This window comes from Brienomyrus brachyistius, chromosome 6, assembly GCF_023856365.1.
Source record: "Brienomyrus brachyistius isolate T26 chromosome 6, BBRACH_0.4, whole genome shotgun sequence".
In the NCBI taxonomy this organism is placed as follows: Eukaryota; Metazoa; Chordata; class Actinopteri; order Osteoglossiformes; family Mormyridae; genus Brienomyrus; species Brienomyrus brachyistius.
Genome location: NC_064538.1, coordinates 14,441,222 through 14,459,559, shown reverse-complemented (window position 1 = coordinate 14,459,559; position 18,338 = coordinate 14,441,222). Strand labels below are relative to the sequence as shown.

Genomic DNA, 18,338 nt, shown 5'->3' with positions numbered 1-18,338 from the left:
CCCCCCCCCACCACCCCCCTCCCAGCCACCCCTAGACCTGAGCATGTGCTTTCACTGGGGTCACCACTGGGCACGGCCTACAGGACACCCGTAATGGGATACCTTCAGACGGTCTGATCCTCCCTGTCCCACACTATCAAGCTCCACATGTGGGCAGGGTCTGACCATCTGGCATACTGGGCATTTTCCTGGAGAGCCATTGGATATCTGGGTGGGCAGAATTCATGGTGGCGGACCCCAAAGTCCAGGCCCGAATTTTACTGCCAGTCCATCCCGGGTACAGATGTATTTATAACAGCCTAAAACTTTGGCCCAGCGGGGAAAGTGTCAGTCTCATTGACAGGGGACCCCGCGCCGCTGTGTGCCACAGTGTTGCCGTTTAGCCGACCCCCCCCAGTCCTCAAATGCCACACAGCGTCCTTTATTTTCAGCCCACTCTATAAATATTTCACGGCTGGCATCTGGTGTCCCCATGTTGCTGCTGGAGACCACGTTTGTCCGCATGTCACCTTCGCTTGTGCCGCGGCGCGTAAATCGCACAGGCTGCCACCATGAAGCACACGTCACACTGTATTCTCCCAGAGCTGATGGCATCCTGCACCTGGAATGGGCCCCGGCTGTTGCAGCGCCCCCTCATGGCTGCGAGTGCATCTGTAACACCTGGGAGCCTCTAGTGGCCAGTCACAGTATCTTCCAGTTTTTAATTAGAGGGGGGTTAAATTAAATTGAACATGACTAAGCACAGATGATGCCTGTTAATGAGCCGTGCAGGTTTGGGCTCCACCTTTAGCCAAAAAATATTAGCAAATATAATAGCAAAGGAAAGAGTAAAGTGTTGTGAGCTTTATGACGTCACATTGTTTCTCCTGCATACAGCAAGATGCTTTGGCCAAGTGGAGTTAATTATGATGAACACTTTTAGGATGCTGAACAGAAATAACCATCCATCCATCCATCCATCCATCTATCCATCCATCCATTATCTATGCACTCATCCAGTTCAGAGTGACACCAAGAAATAACATTTGACAGCTAATAAAAAAGTTCTACTTAATACATAAACATAAATGAAGACAAACCTTTTGTTAGAGATTAATTATATTTTAAATAACTAAATTTATGACTAAGTCATCCAGTAAAGGCTGAGTCAGGTCTGTGGAGAGAATTTCTTTTGCTTTGGTGCCAGGAGATGAACCTCCTCCTTATCGATTGGTTTGCAGTTCCAGTTTGACTCTGAGAGTCATGCAGTCCGCAGTTGGCAGTTGACTGACATGTAAATCCTCAGCATGATTAAAGCTGCTCAGTGGACAATGTTAAGGAGCCTGAGCCCCTTGGCTATAGACAGGTCTGATCTGGGCACCTGATCTCTGCCATGGCTGCAGCGTGCATTCTGGTGGACAGACAGGCTGATCTGGGCACCTGATCTCTGTCATGGCTGCGGCGTGCATTTTGGTGGACAGACAGGCTGATCTCAGTATTGGGAGGACCAATTGTCAAATGAGGATTCTGCTTATAAATGCTATTAAGCTCATTTTACTCATCACCCAACTCTGTATCCACCCCAGGTTGGGGTGTACTTCGAGAAAGTACCGAAAGTGTGGTTCTTCAAGGTGTTTGTTTTCTACTGTTGTAATACCTGGTACCGGCGCTGAATGACATCACAGCACGAGGTGGGATATTTTGTACTGAATTTGAAAAATGGCCGTAGTAGGACTGGGCAATGTGCAATATTAATACAACATTGCATGTTATGCACACCCAATTCTTACATCGCTAGTCAGCTCTACTAAAATAAGGCTTTTTCTTATTTTCATATCTGCATGGACATTAGAGCGCGGGGCTTAAGGTGCCCTTAGCGTATGCTATGGTAGACTGCAGGAAGACACAACCCAGCCTGGTCCTTGGGCACCTGCAGCCAGTCCACATTTTTCCTTCCTCCCAGTTCCCTGCCAGACAGTCTTACCAGACTTACCAGGTCCCAAAGGACCAGATTGGGATACACTGTATTAGAGAATGTGTGTCGGTTGGCTGCTAAAACTGCGGTAGAGTGAATGGTGCGACAGGTCAGGGCTCAGCTTTGTTTGTGTCCGTTAGGGCATTGCAGATCTACTGCGGGGCTGGAGAGGGTAGCCAGACACTTGCCAAGGTGCCCCTGAGGGAGCCTTTCCAAACGTGAGCCAGCTGGAGCCACCTGTCTCTTTGCCTGAGCGACGGATGTTTCCAGCTACTGGTGGTGGTGTCGTGACAATATATAAATGTATACGTACTCATGTGGGGGCTGGCTCCTGGGGGAATGCAGTGTGACTTCACTTCACTTTTTGAATGCAGTAACAACTGGGGAACGTTTCTACCTTCAGTGCCACGCTGTACTTTGACAGTGTTGTTTAAAACATAAACTGGAGCATTAAGATAACCTTAAGACAACTTCTCTTTCTACAAATAGGTGATGCATGTTACAGGCATACAATGATGCCTAAAACTGGAATAAGGGAGACGATGAAAAACAAAGGAAATATTTGAATAACAGAAAGGAACTGAGGAGATGAGGAAATATAACTCTGAAGTCAGTTGATCTCTTCACACACAAAGCTTAAGTGTATGTTTGCATCTTGTATAAAATGATCTTTGTGGCAGTAACCCTGTTCATTTTTGGTTTATCTTTAGGTCCAAGAATGGCTCTGCTTGAACTGCCAGATGCAGCGAGCTTTGGGGATGGACATGACTACTCCACGCTCCAAGAGCCAGCAGCAGATCCACTCTCCTTCTCACCAAACCAAACCAGACCCTATGCCTCAAGCCCAGCCCAAACCCCAAACCCAGGCTTCTCCAGCCTTGCCAAAGCAACCAGGCCAGACTCCCGTCCCTCAGCCTGGACCTCAAGGGGGGCCGGGTCCCCATAGCATGAGATCTGACCCGTATTCTCCACGTGGGCCAGCCACTCAGACTCTAGCCCAGGCCAGGCATGACCCCGCGAGCCGTGGCCCACAGTCTGGGACAGGTTCAATGCCAGGAATGGCTAAAGCACCTTCACAACCTGATCTGTCTCGCTCCTCCCCCATGCACCAACCGCAGACGTCTCGACCGAGCCAGATCCGCAGTGCAGGGAGCTCCCCAGCCCGGCAGCCGGGGTCATCCCAGGAGTCCCAGCAAGATGGTCTGACTGGCAAGCTCTTTGGCTTTGGAGCATCCCTTCTGAACCAGGCCAGCACCCTAATGTCTGTGGACCCCACCCAAACGGTCCCGTCCCAGAAGTCTCCCGTCAGGGCACCTCATAAGGTTGTCTTCAGTGACGCCAGCAAGACCCAAGACCCTGCAGCCATGGCTGGGGCCGCTTCTGGCAAGATCCCTCAGTTACAACCAGTCAGCCAGCACCCGAGCCCCCAAAAGCTCCTGCAACAGCAGACCCCACAGAAACTGCCCCAGCAACCATTGCCCCAGCACTCGAGCCCCCAGAAACTGCCCCAGCAGCCATTGCCTCAGCAGCAGACCCCACAGAAACTGCCCCAGCAGCCATTGTCTCAGCAGCAGACCCCACAGAAACTGCCCCAGCAGCCATTGTCTCAGCAGCAGACCCCACAGAAACTGCCCCACCAGCCATTGCCCCAGCAACAGACTCCACAGAAACTGCCCCAGCAGCAGACCCCACAGAAACTGCCCCAGCAGCAGACCCCACAGAAACTGCCCCACCAGCCATTGCCCCCTCAGCCAAGCCCCCAGAAACTGCCCCAGCAGCAGACTCTACAGAAAGTACCTCATCAGCAGAGCCCGCAGAAACTGCCCCAGCAGGCGATACACCAGCAGAGTCCTCAGAAGCAGCAGCAGCAGAAAGCTCATCAGGAGATGCCACCCAAGGCCAAGGAGCCAGAGAAGCCCAAAGTCAACTGCCCATTGTGTAAGACCGAGCTGAACATCGGCAGTGGACTCCCTCCCAACTATAATTCCTGCACACAGTGCCACACACAGGTCTGCAACTTGTGTGGTTTCAACCCTACGCCGGACCTGGTAGAGGTAAGGCAGGCTTGTGACTATGTCTGTGACACTTTAGACCAGAATCCAACACAGGTTTTCTCAAACTATTTGCACTTTAATTAATTAATTACCAAGAAACCTGCAATCTGTGTTGGATTCTGGCCATCCAGGACTGAAACTGAGGAACCGAACTTTAGGGCGAGGAAAGGAGGCATCCGTAATGTTGCTGGTGCCCAAGAGCCAACAAGTGGCTCTGGAGAGTATGTGGTCTCTGATATATTTCTCTTTCCTCTTTTCATCCTTTTTTACCTTGATCCATCACCAACAGCATGAGTTCTGCTCTCGTTATGCATAGATTTTGTTGTGCGCTCCCTTACTCTCAGCAATTGAACTCAATAGGGTTTTGTGCTGCGGTTTGGATTGGAATAAATTGCAGCGTACGATTAATTATTTTTTCAATTGTTTAAATCTATTTCCGTTCTGCAAAGGGATGTTCAAGGACCCTTGGTCAAAAGGCAGAACCATTACAGCTGTGAATCATGTGGGCTGAATCTATTTTGTGTTCAGAAGCGTCCCTCCACAAACTGTGTCGTTTTCAAAACAAAGGTGTTGAAATATAGTGCATGGCAGAAATAAATTGTGGCTGGAATTGCTTGATGCCAATCTCAAGGTAATAAATCGAAGGCCCTAAGGACGTGATGATGACTGAAATAGAAGGAACTGAGATGAGAGTGCTTAGCGGCTGACAAGATGTCCACTGTGCATTTTCATGTTTTATGCTTTTTATAGCATGCATGTTTACTCTGTTTGCTGCTGTTTGTGTGTAATATACTGAGCAGTCGGCTGGGAGAATCAGAGAGAGATACACTTCAGACAAATAGACATCTTCCCTTAAAATAAGCACTCTGGATAGCCTCTTACAGTATATCTTGATCTGAATAGTGGGTTTCTGAAGGGGTGGATATCAAGTAAGAATACACAGAACATATACGTGAATTAATTATTATCAGCACTGTTTTTTGATTTCCATGACACTTGGCATGACTTTCTGACTTATGCATCAGTGGTAGCAATGACCCTCAGGATCAGGGTAGTTTCACAGTGCCTAGATCTCTGAGGAACTTTACAGCTGAGTATAGAGTTACCACAGGAACAGAGTGGCACCACCAAAACACCCTCATAATTGTTTTCCTCCTCTTCTGCAGTAAGCATATTTTCTCTCACTACCGAAATTTATATGCCCTTTTACTGCATGGTGTATAGCTGGGTGTGAATCTGAAGTAAAATGTTGAAACTTTGGAGTTTGAAATAGGTAACTCTTTGCCCATCACATACAGACGGGAAAATTATGGCATTTGAAATAGTCTGTAATTAAGATTTTTACACTCAAACTTTTGTAAAGTGGTACAATTATCCAAATCAAGTCAAATTGAATGCTGACAGTAATAGCAGCCTTTCATGAACCCAGTGAGTTGTGCAAGGAGCTGTTAGTCATACCACAAAGCCAGCCAATCAATTGATGATGCATTTCCAGTGAGATTATGGTAATGTGTGTGTACATATCTGCATAAAATAGCTATGATATATATATGTATGTTTGTCTGTGTGTATATCATAGCTATTCAGCTACACGTAGACAGGTGTACAGTGTACAGTGACAGTGGGAGGGGGGAGACGGCATTTCACATTAGAGGAGTGAAAAACTGGCTTAGAATTTGGATGCTGTTTAAAAATGAACATTAACATTAGTACTTTTCCCTGTATGCTTGACGTTTTATATTCTCCACTGATTTTCTGCCTCACTTGGATGCCTGTTTTCTGATGGTTCTTTTCAGCCTCCCAGTTCTATCTCATTAAGGATTTAATAGGCTGTAATGTCTCTTCACGATGGTTTCAGAGACCTCGGTGTAGCCCATACATTTTCTGTGGGCAAAACTGCGCTCCCCTTTTCATACACTGTGCTCTGGGTCAGTATTTGATTTTAAAGGCCCTGTTTCTTCCAATACAAACTCTTTCGACATGCACCTGAGTCATTCATGTTTTATGCTTTGCTTTTACCAGTTATTATAGAAACCATGCTGTACTGGAAATGATACCAGAATACCAATGCCCTATATTGATGTCTCTCACACCTGTATGAACGGTGTAATGGGCTGCATATAACCAGCTACAGAGGGATCCAGCTTATCCTTCAGACTTTTCCTGCAAAAGTATTAACAAGTACAGTCAGCTTAATTTTGTGTACGACGTTTAAAACAAGTGAACTAGTCACGATGCTGTAGGTATTGCCTATGGGGCAACATACATTGAGCTTCTCCAATATGGGGCAGGTGAAAAGCTTATCTGTAACAGGTGAGTCTGGAAAGGTCTCATCTTCTTTCTTTTCCTGCTGTGGTAGCTAAATAATATTATTTCCATCACCATATTCCACCATAGTCTTACATTTACTGAATATGCTTATTTAAATTTCTTAACATCCAATAACAAATAAAATGTCTCATTTGAAAATTGTAAAACCCTTATAAAATGCAATTGGTATGTAATAGCACTTGAATGTATATTTACAATGGTGTATATAGACTCTTTGGAGACTTTATGCAAGCTTGTTTCAGTCCAGAGCTTAAAAGGGGTCTTTCAAAAGCCCAGCCATTAAGGGTCAGGTTCTCTCCTGGCCTCCAAAATGGCTTTGGGAGGACAGCTTCTACACTCAAGAAGAAGCTCATCTCATACGGCGAGACCGAGATGAGCAGGGCGCTGGGATTCGTGCCTCCGTTTCCTGCCCGTTAGTAGAGTATGCTGATCACAGACCCCAGCCTCATGATCTGAATCGGAGATCAATAGGAGCTGCACATTGTGTAATACTTCATTTACTGCTGTGCGCTGCACTTTGTCAAAATGTACATCGGAGCTGAGCATTTTCTGCAGTTGTTTCCAGTCAAACTAAGAAAATACAAAAATGCAAATGCAGTTCTAAAAAGTCCAGCAAAGCGGTGGTTTGACATTGTGGAAGAAGTTTTTCAGTTAACGTTAATATGTGCTGAAGCACAACATTTCGTTTAATACATAAACAAGGCTAAAACAATTGTCAAATTAACATTTTGTACGCAGCGGCAATAATATGAGACTGCAAAGTAGTTTCAGGTGGCCTGAAGCTTGTGAATATCACTGTGTTAATCTTATTTTAATTGAACAATCACATTATATTCTGCAGTGCAGAAAAATGAGAAAATAGAAAAAACATTCTTCCTTGAATCAGTAATCCAATGCTAATAAAACCCAGCTCTCTGTAGATAATTTTCATGTACTAAATTGCCAGTTTATATATTGAATATCTGAGAGTCTTGGATGGTTAAGTAACGATCAATCAGACATTATGTGTTCAATCGGTATCTGATGACTGATGGTGTTATCTGCTGTCCCAGTCTTGGATCCAACTGGATGGCAAACAGAGAAGTACATGGGCTATACTGGCATAAACCATCGAGACACGAACACCCGAGAGGTCATCATTTTACCTAATTACTTGTTAACTACACAGCAGATTATGAATCAGTGCAGTGTTGCTGGTTCGTGCAGTGACTTGCAGTGGGTCCATATACTGGTTCCTCACCTTTCCTTTACATCTGTGATGGTACAGAGACTACTCTGTTTAGTAGAAACATTTATTTTCATATGCATCTATCTATGTACAACAATGTACATACAAATGAACAACATTAGATTAATAAAACGTTGATAAATTTGTCAGAAAAAGAAACAAGGGATGGGAAGGGGAAACACATTCCTGGCTGTATACTTTAATAAGTGTTCAGAAGATGCAAAATATGATGGACGTGTATCTACATGACACCCGTGGGCATGAAGAGATAAATATAAAGCTGTTTGCAGATTCCCCACACACAAGACAGAAGGATGTGAGAAGTGGGTGAGAGAGTGCGAGGGAGTGTGAGACCAAGGAAGCTGTGGTGAGAACCTGGCTTAGCTTTGGGGGAAATCAGCCTGCCTCTTCAGTCAGGACTTCACTGTGCCACTATCAGCTGCCACACCATTCATTATGCTCTGGTCATTACTCTCACCTGACAGTGAAGTGCTCCTTCACTGGCAGCACGTCATGCTGGTTAAGGATCAAGGCTTTTACATTTGCTAGTACAAATCTTGAGGAGGAAATGATCAAGGTACTTAAATTGCATTACTCCAGTAATACATCCAGTACTGTAATTAGGAAAAATTGTAAGTTGATTTGAGTGAAAGTTAATTGTGAAAGTGTACCTTGTTCCTTCAATTTTCTTTCAGTACTTCTGTCGTAGACTTTTGTATCCATATGTCCCTTTTTGCGTTGTCAGGTGTTCCTTTTTTTATTAAAATTCTTGAGTTGACACGATAGAGAAGATTTCTTGCTAAGTGCTTGCCCTGTAACAGGTGCCATGTAACTCTGCCCTTACCATGCCATAAATTAAACAGCCACAAAGTGCTGTCTGGCTTTAAACTGTAAAAGGCAGACACCCTCCATCACACGCACCACAAGCGCAGATGCTCCAACATCACTTTTTTTTCTCACTTTTCATGCTGTATATCTTATGCATGAAGCTTTATATAAAATCACATGCATATGATGCGACAAAAATCCGTGGGAGATGCACAGCTCACTAGCTGGTGATAGTTGCATGCGTGAGACGTCTGCTTCAGCCTCGCTTGTTCACTGTGGCCATGCTCCACAGTGAAGATGCCATCAGTGACTGTAAACACTGAACATCCCAGCTATTTGACCTTTATCCTTCTTCAAGTGGCTTTGACTTTCCTCTGCCACTTCATCCCAACAGGGAACTCCCTCCTTTCCTGTAATTAATTGCATTAACCTTTCAGCTGCTGAGGTAATTCACTGCTGCCGATTCTCAGTAGGGTTCCCGTTAGCCGGGTGGCTGCTCAGTCTCCCTTCCATTATCCTGATAAGCCATGTTCAAGGGGCAGCAATGGCCAGTCAAACCAGGGAAAATCCCGACAATTGTAATTAATACAGAGGGGCGAATGGGACAGTGCTGTGAGAGTCCTGCTTGTGAGCAAGACCCCTGGGAAGACCCTTCTCCCTGTCTTCTACTTTTTTGGGGGAATAACTGCACAGAGAGGACCTTGGTTTATTTTTTATTTTTGGAGGTCCAGTGATGAGACATTTTAAAAAGATTAAGTTCTGAGAACTTAATACACAAGGAGAATACGCATCTTCTTAAGTTATATAATAGAAATAACGCTTTTTTTTACTTTGCAGACATTTATTTAAAAAATTATTAAGGTATTTATTATTATTTCTTTTAAAATTTGAACACTGTAAAAAGCAGTGAATGTAGTAGATTGACAGTGTCCACAGGGAAAGTTATTCTTGAAATAGTCCTTTCCATGATAAACATCCAACAAAAACTAGCAAAGAAACTGTAAACTGACAATTCGTGGTAGGATTAATTATTTAGTAAGAAAGCCAAAGAACTCATTGTTCTGCAACGCAAAGTTTAACAAATATCTGTCCAAACAGGCAAGCAGCCATCTCAGTTCGTATCTGCAGTGAAGAGACATTAGTTCTTATCTTAACGGCAACTGAGCGATGGGGACTTGGCTATTCTGGAACAGACAAACTTCTGAAAACACGGCAGAGACTGAAAAAGAGTTATCAGTAATTCACTGTTATAACATGTTATAAATAGTCTGGGCTAAAATATGTAAAGCAAAGACCAGAGAGTTGCTGCAGTGACAGCTGAGTTCTCTATATCCTCTGCAGAAGGGAGCCTTGCATTAACCTCTGTCAGCGTTTTTCTCTCTGAGGGGCGGGTTGGCATAGGGTCTTCCTTAGGTGGCATCTCATCTCTGCTCATCTCCATTCTATCTTGAAACTTGTGCCCGCTATCTGACTTTACCAAACGAAGTACAGTGTAGGATTGTTAAGCAAAGCACATGTAATGTTTGGCTTTGGGTGGGATGGCAATGAGAGTCACATTACACAGCCAAAATGTTCTTTTAAGGAAGCATAGTAAGTTCTGCAGGCACTCCCACAAAGCGGTTGTCTCTTCACCTTGACGTTTAATTTCCTTAAAGAAAAAAAAAATCCCTTAGGCTTCCTTAGTGTTGATTTTTTTCTGCTATCTATTCAAAATACCTGCAGCGTTGACTCGTGTCGTTTAACACCGGGATGCAGGGATGACAAAGCAGGTGACCTGTACATTATTCGAGCATTAAATATTCAATTCACATGCACAGACCCTAACAGAACCCCTGTGTTCTGTGACCAAGATGGTGTCACTCCTTCTAATGGGACTGGCGGGCTTTGGCACAGAAGTAATGAAATGACCTTTTAATGCATAGTATTGTCTGCCTGTCAAGGTCAGCAGTGCAAATGCTAAACCGGTTCAGCAAATTCTTTACCTGTGAATGGGAGACGTGATGAAAAGTCTCATAATTTGCTACATCCATTACCTTACAATACTGCTACCCTGCTTGCAGAAAAATTGTAGAGTAATTTCTCCATTTCTAGATTTAATATGACAGGAAAGACCAATGGAGAGAAGGAGAATGACAGGGTAGAGACAATAGTAATAGTTTGTATAACAAAGGGGAGCTTTCTTGAGTAATGGCTGGATTGGTGCAGCGGATGGTAATGTTTGTCTGTCAAGAATTTCTCATTGAATGACTGCCTATTTAAACAAGAGACAAGACTGAAACCAGATATTAACATTACAATTCTTTCTATACTTCTGGTACAATACTGCTTTGAATATTGAATTCCACTCTACCATAAGAAGAGGTCCAATTTTGGATTGGCCGTAGAGATAGAATCTCAAAGTCAAGGTGAACTTTATTGTCATCTTTCCATATACAAGTACAGTCAAACCTCGGATTGCGAGTAACTTGATTTGCGAGTGTTTTGTAAGATGAGCGAAATTTTAAAATAAATTTTAACTTGATAAACGAGCAAGGTCTTGCAATTCGAGTATTATGTATACGCTTTGTCTGCCGAGCGTCACGTAATCACAACTGAGCCGATGGTTCTTCTCTCTCTCTCGCTGCAGGATTGTGGGTAATCGTTTTCCATGATCGGTCTCAATCGGTGTGCCTCACTCGTATAATTTTGTAGAAAAGCACCACCCGAACAAGGGTGTAGCAGTGCAAACGATGAATCTGTTTAATGACAATACAATGTTCACATTTCCGTGAAATCAAAAAGGTGGCATAAGCAGCTGTCAATGGATAGGTTCCTTGTTAAAATCGCGCAAAAAGAAAAAGATTCCAAAGAGCCAACAGATAGCAGTGATTCCGTTAGTTATAGTGAAAGTCGTCCTACAAAATAACCCTCCTCTTTTCCTTGCTCTCGTCTCCCTCACACCATCCACGATTCTTTTCAAAGGTAAAGTGCAGGTTATTTTTTTATGTATTTTTACTTAATATTTTGTATTAATAATTTTTATATGAATATTTTTGGGTTGTGGAATGAATTATCTGAGTTTCCATTATTTCTAATGGGAAAGTTTGCTTTGATATACGAGTAAAGATCTGTGAATGCAGTCAAAAAAGTAAAAATGCCAAAAGTCTTGTCTTTTGTTTGGTTACTTATGGTTAAGGTTAGGGCTGGGTAGGGGTTAACATTTAAATTGTGACACCATGCTAGCAGAGACTGACACTTGGCTTTTCTGATGTCTGCTTCAGAGGAACAAAACCGAACGAGTTGCGAAAAAAACAAATATACATTTTTCACAAGATGAGTTCAGCACAGTGAAGCATTTTGTTTGGTGTATTTTTTATTACTTCTGCCAGGGAGTAGGCAGGTTAATGGATGCAGTGCGGTGAGGTCTTTGATACTGAAAACTCAAGGTGAGACATTCAGTGTTTTTCACATCTATCTGCCACCCTTCTCACCGTTTCTCTTGGGCAGGGTCGCAGAAATGATTGCACCGTAACCTATCTGTGTCGATTGTTATTTTACTGTAAGTCCAAGAACATCTTGGTTGCAATTAAGGTTGTAAAAAAATGCTTTTTGCTAAACGACATCCATTGCTTTTTGCACTCTTAATAATGCACTCTAATTCCATTATCCAGACTGACATTAGAGAACTGTGAGTGTTCATGCAATATTGCTTTTTTTTTGGGTTCATTGCTATAATAACCATATCCTGGAATTGGTGTTGTGTAACTCCTTTGATTGAAGGACCTACAGTACAAGTATAAATGTAGGACTGGGTGATATTTTGAGTTTTTAAGCTATATCAATATATTTTCATACAAGATATAGGATGAGTTAATATTGTTTATATCTATATAGTTTATGTTGCTTTAAAATTAAACTTGTAAGGTCCCTGTTCTGTGAATTTGTCCTACCGTAGCACATTTCAACAGACATATCTATTAAACGGTGTTACCCTACCGATTAATGCTACCATAATTTTTATGGACTGAAACTGAAAGCGGGTGGTGGTCCAAAAAGAACTAATAAAAAAAAAAATCAAGAAATCAGAGCTTTATCAGAGCATCTTGCCTTTATAAAATACTTGGGTAGCCAATTTCGGCAGACTAAAATACTTTATAAGGATGCGCTGTCATAAATATGTGAGCGATACATTATATAGCCTACGGAACTCAGGTCAGGTAATTTGACATATGTCTGACGGCGAAGTGTGATAAATGTAGTTAATAAAATTTTAAAAATGTATGAACGTTGAAAAATGCACAAATAAGATTACACAAAACTCAGCGGTAATTACAGCCGAAGGTAGAATAGATTGATGGGGGGTTTTTCAGGCACGAGAAAAGGGGTGTTGCATGCTTGCACAGTACCCAAAGGTGGGATTTGTCCATAGGTATGAAATGTCAGAACACTGCCAATTCGCCTATTTCTCCTCTCCGTCTGTCTCTTGCACAACTGCACCCTGCCCCTCTCCCTCTCCAAACATAATCCATCCCTCTCCTTCACACACAAGTCCGAGAAGGGTCAGATTGCACTAATGCCTTCTTATGGACTGCAATTCAACTCTGTTGGACCTGCAGGCAGGAACAACACAGAGACAGAGACAGAGACAGACAGGGAGAAAGCTAGCAAAGAAGAGCTGGTTGGTGAAATAATATATGCCAGTAGTTTATTTTTGAGCCATTTTTTCATGCACTTGTTAATAATAGTCTGTTAATAAAAGTGTCTGTGTGACACTTGGCTCTGACTTGGAACTGTCTATTTGTTATTACGTTATGGGAAAAATATCGAGATATATATCGTATATCGCTGTTCAGCTAAAAATATTGAGATATGATTTTTGGTCCATATCGCCCAGCCCTACGTAAACGTGCTGTGTCACTTGCTTGGGCCAGATTGACTCGTATACCAAAACATTGAAGTGAATCAGGAATTCTTTTTATTTTAATGTTCCTAGTGTTAGTGTTCCTAGTAAAAGAAGTGGTCTGGTTTTACTAATTCATCCCACAAATAGTCAACAGTAGTCATATGAAGAATTCAGCTTATCCTGCACAATTTCCTATCTGATGGGTGTCTAATTTTTCCATTGCTTTCGCTCACTGTTTCTTGTGTCTGCTTGCAGATTGAGCAGCTCAGTATCTTATGTTCTGCAGTGGCAGTGTCCTGCCTCATGGTTCCCCTGTGGCTGTGTGTGTATCACCAGTAGAGATTAAATGGTATGAAAATTTTATATTACAATTATAGTGACCAAAAGGATCATGGTTATCAGGATTATCGTGGTATTGTTAAAATGTGTTGAAAATACTGAAAAAGTACTGATACACGAACTAAAATCATTTCACCAAGTTTTATATTGATAACCAAAAGAATAATTAGCAGCACTATGTGCTCTTTGATCGAATGAACATAAAAATAATAAATGTTATTAATTATTATGTAAACTGTGAAAACAATATGAAATGCGCCAGAGCGCTGCCACTGCCTTCACTGCCTTCACTGCCATGTTTTCATTGGCACATAAAATCCATATTGCATGCTGCATCCCTGCACTTGCATCTGGGAGACTGTAGCTCGCATGGTTGATGCTGGATAGTATTTAGCATGAGTTTTTCAAAGCGTGGTAGCGGTTGCCATGGTTTTAATGATAATTAGGGTTTGAATCGGTAATACTAACCGTCTAGATTTTTTACCGTGGTTTAAATTTCATCCCTAATCATCAGAGTGCTCCATTTGCATCTCTAAACCAATGTCCTATCTATTCTGTTTACATTAAATTTAAAGTCTTTTACTCAGTACAGAACAGATGTCTGGCACAAGATTTCCACATTTGGTGGGTTTGTGCTGTTAGGACCATCACTACAGCACTGCCCCAGTTCTGATAGCTCCCACATTGTCTGACTTGTGCTGGTTTAGCCGTGGACATAGAAGTCCACAGTCATGGTAAGCTGGCGGCAAGCCAAGCCAGTCCAGCTCGAGTGAATACTGTAGGATGTTCGGTGCTGGCAGGATCAAGAGCATCATGCCCACAGGGGAGTGCCGTTGCGGGGGGGGTTGGAGTAGTACAACTTCAGAGACAGGTGGCAGTTTATACTTTATACCATGTATGAGGCTCTCCCTGCCATTTTCATTCAGATGTTCCCCCTGCTCCAAACTCCAGTAGAGTCTGCTCATCGTTTTCACTCTGATTAGGCTTATCTGACCATGCCCAGATGTTTGGTGCGAGACACCAAAACAGCTGTATTTAAGCCGAGGTGCCCCTAACCTCATCGCCTGTCTTCGCTGGTGTGTTGATCCAGAGTGCTCAGGCCCGATTACTGCTGAACGGAGGCTGTCTTTCCACGCCTGAGTGCATCAGCTTCTAAGGGAACCAAGCTGTCAGAAGTGGCCACTAGCCTGATGAAATGTCTGGATTCTGACCAGCTCCTCCACAGGAGGCCCAGGCTCAGTCATAAATGGGCCACCGAGGACCCCAAGCAGCTAGTTCCACAGCTCAACTCCAGGGCTGCAAACACCACTGACAAAATGGCTGGTTAATCACGCTGACACGCAGCCCCAGGGATAGCGATGAGAAATTAAGCACTTTCCAGATCTTATTTTCGCCGTTAAACAGATGAATCTGTACAGTACTGATGTTTTTTTGGAACACATTCCTTTTTCTCCAGAGAATCCTGGCGAAAAGTATAGATTTCGAAAACCAAAGACGTATCATGACTTTGCATTCATAATTGGGTAGTGAAACAAAAACTGAAATTTTGAAAATCTGAATGTGAATACCCTATCTTCATTCTTGCAAGACTTACTAAAAGACATTAAAATTCAACATTGTTTAACTGAAACAGTGCCAATACAATTTACAGGTCATTTTTAAAGGAGATCCTCATTACTTGTGACACCAAAAGAAAACTGTATTACTGATGTATGAATGCATGAAATGAATGATAAGAATCCCAATTCCACAAATCCATCCATCCATCCATTTTCCAAACCGCTTATCCTTCTGGGTCGCGGGGGGTCCGGAGCCTATCCCTGTCCACAAATCCTGCCTTTTTAAATATTTAGCAATATTTAGAAGGTTTTTAGATTTCTGCTGCAGTAATTAGTATTGTGCTGAAAAATGCACTTCCATTTCCTCCAGTTGACAGCTGTTTGGTTGCGATTTGTGGTTATTTGCTGGCTTTAAGTGAAGTACTCACCAGAGATAATATTATCACAATGTTCCATCTCGGTGATGAGATTGTTTAGCTTTATAAGAGACAGATTGGCCTTAGCTGACAAAGGCATTGCTCCCTGCTGTGTCAGATAATAGCTTGGCTTGCTAATCCACACCAGTTGCCCCTCTCTTTCCATAAAATGTGTTTCTGATGGGATCCGAGTGGTTACACATTTAAACATCGTCCTGATGGAAGCACTGGATCCTGACAGCAGTGACCACTTGCAGGGGTTTGACTGTTTTCTGTTGTTTGCATCATGTCAGACACCACAGGGAAAAATACACAAAACAGAAATTTAGCGTTAGTGAGGAAGCAGCCTCTGGCTATACGGCCACGTAGAAATGCTAAGTGACCGTGTGAGAAGAGCAGTGTCAACCACATAAATGGAAAAGCTCCATTATTCTAGAGTGCTGCGGATTTCCTTAGCCTGTCCAAGCGGCACTGATGCTTCATCCAAGGTCTTCAGATCTGCTCCCTGGTTAGTAAAGTACTGCTTGGGCCCCTCTTCTTTCAGTTGTAATAAATAGCTTTTCATGCTCGAGAACTTGGACAGTGCAATGGTAGCATCTGTTTGTCAATGATGGGCATTTTGTGATTGGACTAATTATTTCATGTAAGTATGCGTTACCAAGGTTAGTATGTCTTGCATAATTTAAATACGTACCCTAAGTTTGTTTGCTTATCTGTTTGTTTATTTATTTATTTTGCACTTGGCAGACATTCCCTTAGTGTAATAACAAGAGATACTCTTTCAAGCTGATTTCAGTTTTTGTTCAGTTTTTGTTGCAAAATTTAAAAATAAATTTTAACTTGATAAACGAGCAAGGTCTTGCAATACGAGCATTACGTATACGCTTTGTCTGCCGAGCATCACGTGATCACAACTGAGCCGATGGTTCTTCTCTCTCTCTCTCGCTGCTGGATAGTGGATAATTGTTTCCGAAACATGGTCTCAGTCGGCGTACTTCGCTCGTATAGTCAAAATTTAGTAGAAAAGCACCACCCGAATAAGGGTGTAGCAGTGCGAACGATGAATCTGTTTAAGGACAATGCGATGTCCACATTTCCACGAAATCAAAAAGGAGGCAAAAGCAGGATAGGTTCCTTGTTACAGTGACACAAAAAAAGATTCCAGTGAGCCGACAGATAGCAGTGATTCTGTTAGTTATAGTGAAAGTCATCCTATAAAATAACTCTCCTCTTCTCCTCTCTCTCGTCTCCCTCACACCATTTACAATTCTTTTCAAAGGTAAAGTGCAGGTTAATTTGTTTTTATGTATTTTTACTTTATATTTTGTATTAATCACTTTTATATGAATATTTTTGGGTTGTGGAACGAATCATCTGAGTTTCCATTATTTTTAATGGGAAAATTCATTTCGATATACAAATGCTTTGGATTACGAGCATGTTTCCTTAACGAATTATGCTCGCAATCCGAGGTTTTACTGCATGCACATGTTTCACATCCTGAGTAGGATGAATATGGATAGTCAAATAGACAGTAAACGGTGGGGACAACATTATTCAAATATACTGAACTTACCATCAGGATATTCTATTTATGTCACATGGCGGGAAGTCAGAAGGACTTTCCAATGTCATTGAAAAAGTCAGATTTGGCAGCATTTTGAAACAGAAAGCAACAGCATTGTTGTGTGCAAGAACTTCCCTTCCACAGTACAACCAGTACCGTGTTCAGTCATATGAGTCAAAAATATTTGGCAAAAATGCTCAGATCACCTGATCACTGCAAGCCACTGGCTATAACTGCATTTACAAGTGCACCTTGAAAGTATAATATGGTCAGAGCAGAAAAAATATCAAAACTGATTGCAAAGGGTTACTCTTCGTAAAGGATAACCGAATAGTGTGCAGATTACTTTTTTCTGTTATTATACCACCAATAGTAAATAGAATGAACACATTTTGTTTATTTAATAGATTTGTTTTATAATTCATTGAGGCACGTGGTCTTTCTTTTGTATGAGGGTTGTCTTAATCCATATTGACATTAAGCACTTTTAAAATGTACTTTGGTTAAATACGTTTATGTTCGGGTGGATTAGGGCTGTAACAGTACACATATGTGACATGTACTGCTCCGTAAGGGTTGGCTCTTTTTTGGGGCACAGTTCACTTCCAAATTGTTCAGCAACTCGTTCAGAGGTACCTCCCCTTTGCATAAAATATATCTGGTAAGGCTGTGCGAAATGCCTCTTTTTTAGGGAAACAATTCATTTTATTCGGTTCACCTAAAACATTCTTTCTGATTCATTCACCTACTCTTGCAGTGTCACTTTCTGTTTGCATAAAATAGGTTTAGTTATTCAGGTTTGTTAATAACACAAACCTAACAGCTCATCACATGGTCAACTAAAGAGTCCAAGCACTAACAAGCCTTGGTAATTCATTTTAAATTGTGAAAATGTTGCATAGCTAAAATCCAGTTGCAGCATATGGAAATTGCTGCACATGTAAGCTATATATGTACTACACCAGTACATCATGTATTTTTATCATGACTGAGGTACAAGTCTCTCGTTCACTCACTCATTCACCAACTCATTTATTTTGTACATATTTTTACAGTGTGCACATGAGCATCTCTTAGATTCTGTTATGCAGGCACATTACCTTTTGTTTGGTTTACAAGTGTTCTTAATTGTGTTTGCAGTTTTAATAATAAGTGATTTAAAAATGAATTCTGTTTTCCC

At 42.1% G+C, this 18,338-nt stretch overlaps 1 protein-coding gene across 6 annotated transcripts in view; it reads left to right on the top strand.

The window, feature by feature from the left end:
* Window positions 1-18,338, top strand: part of bsna (bassoon presynaptic cytomatrix protein a) — a 121,894-nt gene that overhangs the window by 42,632 nt on the left and 60,924 nt on the right. For all 6 annotated transcript variants that reach the window (XM_049017189.1, XM_049017186.1, XM_049017184.1 and 3 more), the window contains one exon: window positions 2,665-4,008. In XM_049017189.1, the coding sequence (XP_048873146.1) occupies window positions 2,665-4,008 (1,344 nt within the window). The remainder of the gene's footprint in view (window positions 1-2,664; window positions 4,009-18,338) is intronic.